This window comes from Styela clava, chromosome 3, assembly GCF_964204865.1.
Source record: "Styela clava chromosome 3, kaStyClav1.hap1.2, whole genome shotgun sequence".
Lineage (NCBI taxonomy): Eukaryota > Metazoa > Chordata > Ascidiacea > Stolidobranchia > Styelidae > Styela > Styela clava.
Genome location: NC_135252.1, coordinates 10,997,650 through 11,008,476, shown reverse-complemented (window position 1 = coordinate 11,008,476; position 10,827 = coordinate 10,997,650). Strand labels below are relative to the sequence as shown.

The following is a 10,827-nucleotide window of genomic DNA, read 5'->3' as shown; positions in this document are numbered from 1 at the left end:
GCACGATAACATTTGCGTTCGTTCGTAATGACCTTCTGAAAAGTCACGAACGTTCAAAATAGTCAAAATCTCAAAATATTTCATAGTCTTACTGATACTGCGCCATGAGCTTTCAGGGTGAGGGAGTGACTTCGCTCAGGAACGTCAGAGTTGAAAGAATTAACCAATATCTGAAATACAAGCATTGTTAAGGTTGTTGCTCGCAGTGTAACTACTCTGCGTATTTGCACTGAAGCAACGTTTTCTGTATCCCGAATCGAATTTCCACTGATGGTAAAAAATATTTCCATCAGGAGAGATTGAACATGTACATATTTATAGTTGCACCTCGTAGTTTATCGGAGTCTCATAATGCGAATTGGGATGATGTTAGCACAATGGGAATGGGCAGGGAAAATTGGAACAGCTTTGGGAATTAACCCAGCAATTTTGTGCCTATCATGATTTTGTGCAATAGATATAGGGTAACTGAAGAGTCGTTTTAGGCGCCACTTAAATAGTTACAGAAAAATCCTGTCAGGTATAAAAAGGATTACGTTGCTCGTGTATGTCCTTTAATTTTTCATACTTAGTGTGGGGGTGAGCCTGAGTAAGGATTAGGCTGATCCGTTTCGTGTTGTTGAATCTTTACCTACCTAGTCGCTAGTCATGTGTATCAAATTAAAAACGATCAAAAGAATTATCTTTGCATACGATTTGATGCCTTTTCCTGAAGACCCTGATTCCTTTGGTAATCCTGAAAAAAAAAAACGGCACTAATGATGCCAAAAAAAATTATAGGGTATGAACACTTATAGTGACGTTGTGCAAGATATGGTTAGGCAACTGACAGGTAATGGCAACCTTCTCTCTGTAAACGTTTGACGTATTCTTGAAGACAATCATGAAAACTTGACACCAGGAGCGTTTCCTAGAATTTGAAGGTTCCGAAAAGATGAAAAAGTGACGTTGTGCAAGATATGGTTAGGCAACTGACAGGTAATGGCAACCTTCTCTCTGTAAACGTTTGACGTATTCTTGAAGACAATCATGAAAACTTGACACCAGGAGCGTTTCCTAGAATTTGAAGGTTCCGAAAAGATCAAAGTAAATCTAAATTGAGCGCGATCACATCGAGGTCACCGAAATATCTAGTTATTGGATAGGATTGACTGACAAAGATTTTGTTTCAAACTAGTGAATCGACCCTGCACCAACAATCACAGTCCGTAGGTCCGTAGGTTCCCCCCCAACGTTAATGAGTAGACGTTGAAAAATCTCTATTTGATTTTTATCTTAGTTTGACACAATATACAGAATACAGTCCTAAAACCTTCTAATTTGAGAATATATCAAGTATTCTATATATTATAAATAAGGGTATTAGATATATAGGTGCTATAGCATATGGAAACACAAATACAACATAAATATGGACCGTGACACAGCTTCTTCCCCATTTAGAATGAAACTCCACAAGTTTTATGCTCAGACATGTTCAAGGTCTCAACGTAGATTACGAGGCAGTCAAACCTTGTCAGTTAATTCTACCAAATCACGAGATGGGGAATCCCATGGGGGTGGGACAGGCATAAATTACGATGGAATAGAAACATATGTCCCATGGACAAACCTGGTAAATACTAAGCAGTTGAAGCAGTTCGTGTCAATGCGATCAGAAAAACAGCAATGAGGTAGCGAATTCCACATAATTGAAAAAAAGTCATGGGAAAAACTTTGGTCATAGAATTTTTTTTGTCTGGTATAGGTAAATGACTCTAAACGAGGGAGTGTTCACAGCAAACCAAGTTTGACGGCTGGAAACTGATTTTGGGGGGACAAGTTTCGACTGCTCAAAGAAACAGTGCATGATAAAATTGGCAAGTGATATTCTGGTCCCAAAGCAATAAATCAGTACTGAATGTAATTCCTTATGTTAATGTTTACACTTTTGTCGAACTCTTTTTCTGTTTGAATGAAGGTGTTTCATGGTATATAAACATTTGTTTATATATATATATATATATATATATACTATTGAAAAAATGTTTCATTGAATTTTTATCCAAGCGTTGTTGGACAGTGATTCAATTTGTGTGTAACTGATTAGAATTAGAACGTAATTTGAAAATATTATCTGAACAACTTTTTGTGGTACTTTTTTAAGTTTCGGTGGTAGAGTATCGGTTGTCTACTTAAAATCCTATATAGTTACCTGCGTCAAAGCCACCAAAAAATTTGTTGCCATCTGCATATTAATTGATTAACTACTCTTATAGAAATTAAAGGGATAAAAAAATAACTTTGTACAGTTAACGACGAAAGGCAGTTGTACTTGGCAATGGTTTCAATTATATTTATTTTTAGAGACAAGTACACCCATCGCATGAAATTTTATATTCAAAGAACTGTTTTGTAAAATGTACACACAAATACTATTCTACATCGGCTTCTGTCGGTAACATCAAATTTACGTTATGTTCTGCGAAAACAATTGAACGAATATTAGTTGGAAATTGTTATTGCACGTGGTATTCATATATAGGAAATCAAGTCAAATCATAAAAATACTTTACAATACAGAACGAGCATCTCAATTATCATTTGAAAAATAATTTTTCATGGTTGCATAACATGGCTCTCTCCGTTTTTGGCGGGGTGCACGAGAGGCGGACAAACGCTACCACTTATTGCGGAAGTCTAAACAGTCTCTATTCGGATCTTTTTATTGATATATTACGTTTTGTATATATTATTAGTATATTGCTAATGTTTATCGTTACGTAAGCCTGCTGGTGTTCTCCAATAATTCTTTGCGTTTTTTTCGATCCGATTCTTCCCCCTTTGCCAATCATCCGATAGCAAGTATCTTAGTTTGGCATGATGGCCAGTATAAGCTTGGCATAAATATTATGCTCCCGAGTTATTTCAAGCCATGCATTAAGTGAAAACGTTCTATGCATATATAATTCACATTCAGCAAACGTATTTCCCACATAATCCTTACAATCGTATATCATAGTCTTCATCATTGGGCTTCGCAGTGCTCATCGTCGAACGATGGCGCATACTATAAGTACTTTTCGGGGTTGTGCTACCGCTCCAGTCTTCTCCTATTCTGGATCCATAATTAACAGCTTCATCGACAGCGTTCACAGCTTCCATTGCCAGCATATGGGCAACGTCTGGTGACATGGATTTGTTTTGCTCGTATTTTTTACTGGAAGATCGACTGATAACTCCGTTGGATATTGGTTTTTCTCCATTGATAAGCATCTCAGGTGGAGGTGGAGGAAAGTGCTGAGGCCGCGGTGCGTTTCTAGATTTATTCCTGTACAAAAATAAATGAATTATAACAATGTAAATTATTTTTCGACAATCTTGAAAATTTACAAATAATCCAAAAAAGTAGAATATATTTTATCTATGTAGGATAAATTGATTTATGCTTAAAACGATATTAAAGCGTTAAGTTCTATTTTTCAACTGATTTTTAAAAAGGACAACCATCATGAATAGTAATATTGCATAAGAACGCATTTTATCTCAAAGCAAATCAATAAGAAATATTTTAAATTAAGTGATTTTAACAGGAGCAATTGAGTAAAATGTTTATATATAAACTTACCCAGTATTTGGTTTTGTTGGGGGAGGAGGAGCTTTCCTTCTAGACTTTCTGGAGTAATCAACCTGAGAGTACGTTGGTTCTTGCTGCTGAGGTGGTACGTTAGTTTCATTGTTTTTTTCAGTGGTTGCCTGTTCGCTTTCTCGGAGTATATCCTCTGTTTTGGGGGGACTCGTGGTAGGTGGCTGTGGGTCTGGCGCAGCATTTTCTCCTTGTGGTGTTTCCTCTGCTTTCGGGGCAGGATCTTCAAAGTTTATTTCGTGAATTTCTGGTCTTCTGTTTGCATCTTGATTATATAAGAAACTTTGAGGATTATGCAGCGTGTCGTAGTCAATAACTTTCGGAATAGATTCGTTGCTCTGAGGTGGAGATTGTTCAGGTTCTGACAAGTCTTCTGGAAACTCTTGAAATTCTGGAACTGTTGCTTCTGCAACGTACGCTTCGTGTGCAACATGGTGAAAATTCTCAACGTGGGCTGTTTGGGGTTCGTGGTATTCTGCAGTGTGAAGTGTCGCATACTGCGCTGAGTCGTTTTCAAACTGAGAAGCATTAACGTACCGTGTGGGTTGCATGTGCACATCTGGCTGAATTTGACTTCTAGTAGACTGTTGTCGTTGTACAATATTCTGTGGATGTGTTGGACTCCGAGAGGAATATTGCCGTCGCACGTGAGATGATCCTCGTCCATATTGTGACGTATAACCTGACAAAATAAATATTGCTAAACTAACTTTAAAATGTTAAATTAATCTACAAGCTGGTATTTATAAATACTGATATTTATTGCAGCAAATTAATTTTCATGTATAATTTCTGATCTCAGCAGCAAGACTCACTTGGCTTTTTCAATATTAACGTTATGACATAAAAAATGCAATACCTGGATTAGCATATCCAGGCAGAGGATATGCTGATCGTTCGTCGTGTTCCTCAGCCCCAAATGTTGTGGTTTGAACCTGAAAAAACAGAGGCTTGTTTGCAACAATTAATGGATACAATAATAGATTTCACTTGAGAATGTTATCTGGCGGTTTGTCATTCTGGATAAATAAATTTTTGTAAATAAAAATTGTGTGAAGAATTTTGAGTAAATGAGCTTTCCAGTAGCAAAAAACAAGTTTAAAAAATAGGTTGATGATACGTTACTATGAATTGGGAAACACAAATTTTGTCGAAATCTGAATCGATCAGCCAATCTCATAATCATACAACAATGAGGTACAACTTAAACTCAACGATTCATTTGTTTAAACTGTGATGCAATACCATTAGGTGATTACAAAAACACACATACTTCAGGATCCGAAGTAGTTCGACGTACTGTGCGATTGTTTGCACTTTGATCACCACCAATCGTATCCATATTGTATTCATGTCTTTGTTTCTTCCCGTTTCGCCATGGCAGTACAACGTTAAAGTACACAAAAGCAAAAGCTACAAAAAAGTTTTTCAGCAAAAATAGAACGCTTGAGTTTAAAACCAACTCCGACCCAAAGTATCCAAAAAGTGACACACGAAGTATAAAGAAAGGAATATCTTGTAGCAAAACTGTGAATGACGGCCTGAAAAATATATCAAATAATGCTTAATAAAATCAATAATAAGTGAAATAAACAGTGGTTGGCTTACAAATCAGCTTATGCTGCCATAAAATTGTTATTTATCAAATTGTGAGCCTGGTCGAAAAGTGTGGATGTTGTTCCCAACCTCTCATGATAAATTTATCTGTTTGACCGTTATAAAGTCTTCGCTTATCTTATAACAAAGTGTGCAAATATATTGGAGTCAATTTGTTTAATTTTTTATTTATAAATACGACTACAATTTTCTGAAAGACACAAAAGACATCTCCGACATCAAATTATGAGTTCTGCGTTTTAAAATGCTTTTTTAGTTCTCTCCTTCCACGAAACAACTGTTTTGTTGACCTCGTCATAAGTATATATAATATGCATTAATTGAACAAATATATTAAATAAAGGCTATAATTCAAAATAATTAAGTGCATTTCACCATTAAATAGTGAATATGCAGCAAAAATTACCTCATGTCCGAATTAGGCGTCAATACAAGTGGAAGAAGTCCTATAGTAGCAACTATGTAAATTGGATATACCCAGCCTGTCTCAAAAACATCATGGGATGTTTCAGATGAAAATTTTACCAGAGACATATCCAGCAACAGTCGCGCGTCATATGCAAGCATGAGGTCACGAAGGAGGTTTTCAGGTCTGAAATAAAAAAGGTTATCGACGCTTGCCAGTCATTCATTTAATGTAATCCAAGTAAGTATTGTATTCGGGCTTACATTTGTATGTCCGAAACAATGTAATTACATCCTTAAAATAACAACTGGACCTGGACATCGAATTATCTCAATCATTTATATAGCGTTAACTAACATTGACTATATAGAACTATGTATCAATCATAACCCCAAACTTATAACAACCACGATACATGAAAACTCAATCTTTACTTATCCATTAAACTAATATCGCTAATATTTACTACTGTGCAAATTTACCATACGTACCTTGCATCTATCCATTTAAAACTTTTTGCAAATCTGTTTCTATTTCTCACACTTGGATGCAACAGAGTACTGTGTGAAATAGAGCTGCGCCGACTGGATGCATATTGGTCTCCACTACCTATCCCTAGTGCATCTGTAATATTGAATAAAAAAGAGAACAATTACGGTCAAACGCACATGATTCTATGAATACATTCATATATACAGGTACTGAATTGTAATGTGTCGTAAATCATAAAGTTGTTTAGTAAATTAAATTATTTGTGTTTATCGCTCCACAAAATTCTCCAGAAAATCAGTGATCTGTATCCAGGTCTCGTTTTTGAGTCGTGGGGGATTCCAAATAGGATACTTCAAATGCTGTATACGCGCGTAACTTAACTTATAATATATCAAATTGGAAATCAAGACAAACAAATTCTTCTTAACTGGTTGAAATGTAATTTTAGTCGAGTCATCAGCATCGCATATATATATATGTATGTATAATATCAATGTATTGCGTATAAATAACATTTACCATCGGATCTAGTTCCTGTTCGATTATTCCAAGCTGTTGCTGAAGTATATTTGCTTTTTCGCATTGTGTCATCAGAAGCTCTTAATCTAATGTAACGAAATTTTTCCGACCAATCTGAAATTTGTAGTGAGAGAATTTATTTCTCTGGTATTAATTAATGTACGTTCTATTTGGAATTATTCATTTAATTAATTTGTTAAGCCTATATCATTATTTGTATATTTTGCTCTATTAGGAAATGTTTCCTTGGGCAGTGGAGCGTTTGCACTATACCAGTAATTTATTATTTTTAACGTATTCCAATCGCATAGGTTTGACTCATTCAAAGAGGTATACAAGAATGTATGAGAATGTGTTTTGAATACACATATTTTAAGTTAATATATACAGCTCAAAGATGTAAAAATTTCAACTCGCTTATATGCGCGAAATTTCCTAAATATGAGAGTTCGGCCTATTGGCATCACTATAAATATTAGAAATACATACTTATCCCAATAAGTATTTCGAAACGTATATCGAATTCACTATGTCGTCAGGCTAATAACCGAATTGCGTAAGTCATTTTTAGCGATTTTTAGTTTTTTATAAAATAGGTATTTATGTAATGCTGCGCACCTGTCTGTTAACTCAGGTTTTATATTAAGAATTACGAAACCCATCAAAATGGAGATTCTGTATGACATGCACATTTGTGCAATTGTTTCGTCATAATGAATTATCATGGTTACCGTAGGGCTATTGTGACGTCACAAAGGCAAAATAACCACGGCGCCGATTTTCAAGATCTTAGATTCTATCTTAGCGCTTGATAGCCCTCAAATTGAATTTATACTACAGTATAGGAAGGCGTGCACTTGTGATATTCACTGTCCGAGTCCAATTCACCTTGGTTGGCTTTTATATTGGGTGCATTGCCGTTTTAATCTTTATATTTAATCTTAGTTTTATTTCGGTAGGTGTGCAGAGCGTGTTATATTGATGAAATATATATTTTTAAACATAAAAAATAATGTAATTGAAACATATTAGGTATTCTGGGGATTAGACATCGTAGATACTGAGAATTACTTTCGTTTTTGGAATGTTTGGTTTTCAGGAATGATGCACATAGTCGAGTTGCAAAATTGCGTATGTCCCCAAGTCATAGACACATTTCTGGCTAAGTCACAGTGCGCCATTATGACGTCACATAACTGCGTCATACAAATTAACTTAAATCCGGCTACGATCAAAAAATTGAGTCATGGCAAATTATTGACTTTCAGTTTTTTTTTAAAACTGCTAAAAATGACTTACGCAATTCTGGTATTAGCGTGACGGTGTTTTCATAATGACAGGAGAGAGGTAGCATTAGGTTATATTCCCAAATATGGCTCAAAGTTTATCTGGTATTTGCACATAGCGTTTTATTGTATGCACACATTAATGCCAACCCATCCCGAGATATTCATCCCAAATATTTACCTGTAACAACCATCATAATCACAAAAGTCTCGATGGGAGCTCCATTGAAATAATCGAAACAATATTCGCCAGCATTATTCCCACAATTCTCATGAGCAATTAGGACAAAGACTATGCATGGTATTGCAGAAAATAGAATATATAAAAGATTTCCCGGAAACCTGTATAACAAGATAGATTAGTAATAATTTATTTCAAAAACTGTTCAATTACTTTTCTAATGAATTAATGCAAAACTGTGGCAATAAATATTCAGACTCCTAAGATATATACATGACAACTACGTGAAGGGGATCAAAGAGTAAGATACGTCATCTTATTGTTTGGAGGAAATTTTGAAAACTGTTAGAGTACATTTGATTTTATTGGTGTATTCTAATCTTTTGATTGCCATACAAAGAATTCGTTGGTATCGAAAATCTAAATATTGTATACAAAGCAGATTAGGGGCGTTTCCAAGTTCCCGATCTTTCCGGTGAACATTTTTCAAACTATAAGAATTTTAAGGTTCGATATTGATTTTCACTAAACTTCAACGTCTTATCTGAGCTAAACTATATTTTACATTGGGAAAGTTCGCAATGATCTTTTTCTTTCAGTCACGTAATAATTAAGTACGCTTGTAAAATACTTGAACATATATAAGTCGAACAGCATGAGCTAATGATACAATGGCTTTGTCAGTTAAGTTAGAATATGATATTGAATTATATGGATAATCGTGAACGGCAATACTTGAACTTTACGCTCCTTTTATTAGATAATATTTTATTTTTCGAAATCCGAGAAGAATACTCACCATAAATCCTCATATGGCCGGAAGACTTTTTTCCAGACAATAAAAATTTTAACGGGAAGCCACAGAACAAGCGTTATTCCTGTGACATAAGCAATAATTCCAGCTATAAGTAACCAATATTCCGTGTTATCGCACCCAAGTTCTGGAGTACACTCTTTCGCAGCTAATCTTTGCCCATTAATAAAAATTGGCGTTGCGAATGCTGTCCATTGAAAAGCTTCCAAAAAAATCTTCTTCATCAATTTAAACCTCGACATTATTCCTTCTCTTATCTATAGTATCTACAACTACAGACGGAAAACGTAAATAAATGGATTTAGAAAATACTTCACTTCAGACTATACTTGGGAGGAGGTCTTTGTGAACTAACTTTGTGTAAATAAAACAGAGACGACAGTATCATTGCTGATAACACCCGGACGCACCGTACAAAATCTGAACAATATGACATAGTTACTCATTAAACGAAATAGTTCTCACCTGCAAGATGCAAAGCAAATAAAAGCGTACAAGCAACGCGTTGGTACAAAAAAGCAATACAAGTCTGAATTTATTTTATGGTATGCGAACAATTCAATATGCTAGTCGGTATGCTAGAATGATGTCATTACATTACAGGCCTATGAAAGTTCTCACGGAGTTCTAATGTAGTTCTAAGAGCTGCTGTGCTGCGGTATATATTATATATCAGCTGACAACTTCCTTGTGATTAATGATATATATTGTTGCAGAAATTTTACCATTCTATAAACAAATTTACGGTCTAATACGACATTACATCGTAAATAAAGAATTTTTCGCGTTTTAACTCGACATTTCTGTCAGGACCCCGAACAATGCCGTAGGATCAATAACAAAAAGATACAATTTTTTCCGCCTGCATCTACAGTAAGAACTCTACCTACGAAAGGCTCTGTATACGAAAAATCCAACTTACGAGAATTCCTTTCGTAATAATGTTGCTTCAACTAATGTAAGATTTTTTACATACGAAAGACCGAAAACCGAAAACAAAAAAGGCGTATAGTGACATTTGTTTATTTTGGGTTCATTTAATGCAGTGCTTGAAGCACAGATGTCCATTTCAAATTTGTTATTCGAATATCGCGAACTTCGACTATCATTTTTCGTGTTTATCTATCTATCACACGCCGTTGATGGCAATATCGTTCAGCTTAAGTTGACTGTATCAATTTATAATCAACAATAAAATCATTACAGCCGACATGAAATATTTAAATCAGCGCTGACTAGCAAAATAAAAGAAGATTTCCGTTCTTAATTCTCTTTGGCAATCAGGTTACTCATTTGATAATGACGATCGCGTAATTACATTTGCGTTTTTCTAAATCAACGAATGGTGTCGTGAACTATATAAAAATTGAAGTCCGTGGTACCTGCCCTGCCACACGCCAATCAACTATCTGCCATCCCAATGGCCTGTTCGTTTCCCGCAGTGACTACAATATATTTCACTCAGTTTCAGTCGGGAGGACGATGATACGCGCGCGTAACAGTTGGAATTGAAAAAAAAAAATTCTAATTTTAAATTTCATGTGCGTGTGCTCATTACGTTCTATCTTAGATTGCAACGTTTAACGCCTCCTCTCTCCACCTCCGACCGCCGTCCTCTCACTCTCCACGGCCTTTGCTTAACCCAGTCAAATATTATGTCCGAGTTTTGTGGTGGCTTGGAACGGATTGATGAATTTTCAGGTAGATAGCGTCCGTACTTACGGAATTTTCAACTTACGAAGGGGCTTGGAACAAATTAATTTCGTTCCAATTACGGAAACCCTTGGCAAACGGAAAATTAAGGTACACGTGGTAAGAAGGAAGAACAGAGCAATACCGAATAAAAATTACAAATGTTTCTTATCCAAAGACTTTCGTAGGTAGAGT

General features: G+C 35.4%; 1 protein-coding gene across 1 annotated transcript; it reads right to left on the bottom strand.

Annotated features, from left to right (window-relative positions):
- Nucleotides 1-2,095: 2,095 nt before the first annotated feature.
- Nucleotides 2,096-9,268, bottom strand: LOC120342669 (uncharacterized). The gene is made up of 9 exons (XM_039411599.2): nucleotides 8,926-9,268; nucleotides 8,127-8,287; nucleotides 6,660-6,773; nucleotides 6,140-6,272; nucleotides 5,649-5,834; nucleotides 4,899-5,166; nucleotides 4,485-4,560; nucleotides 3,608-4,307; nucleotides 2,096-3,310 (listed from the first exon to the last, which is right to left on the bottom strand). The coding sequence occupies exons 1-9, from the start codon at nucleotides 9,180-9,182 to the stop codon at nucleotides 2,983-2,985; spliced, it is 2,223 nt and encodes a 740-aa protein (XP_039267533.2). The 5' UTR covers nucleotides 9,183-9,268; the 3' UTR covers nucleotides 2,096-2,982.
- Between the last annotated feature and the right edge of the window lie 1,559 nt (nucleotides 9,269-10,827).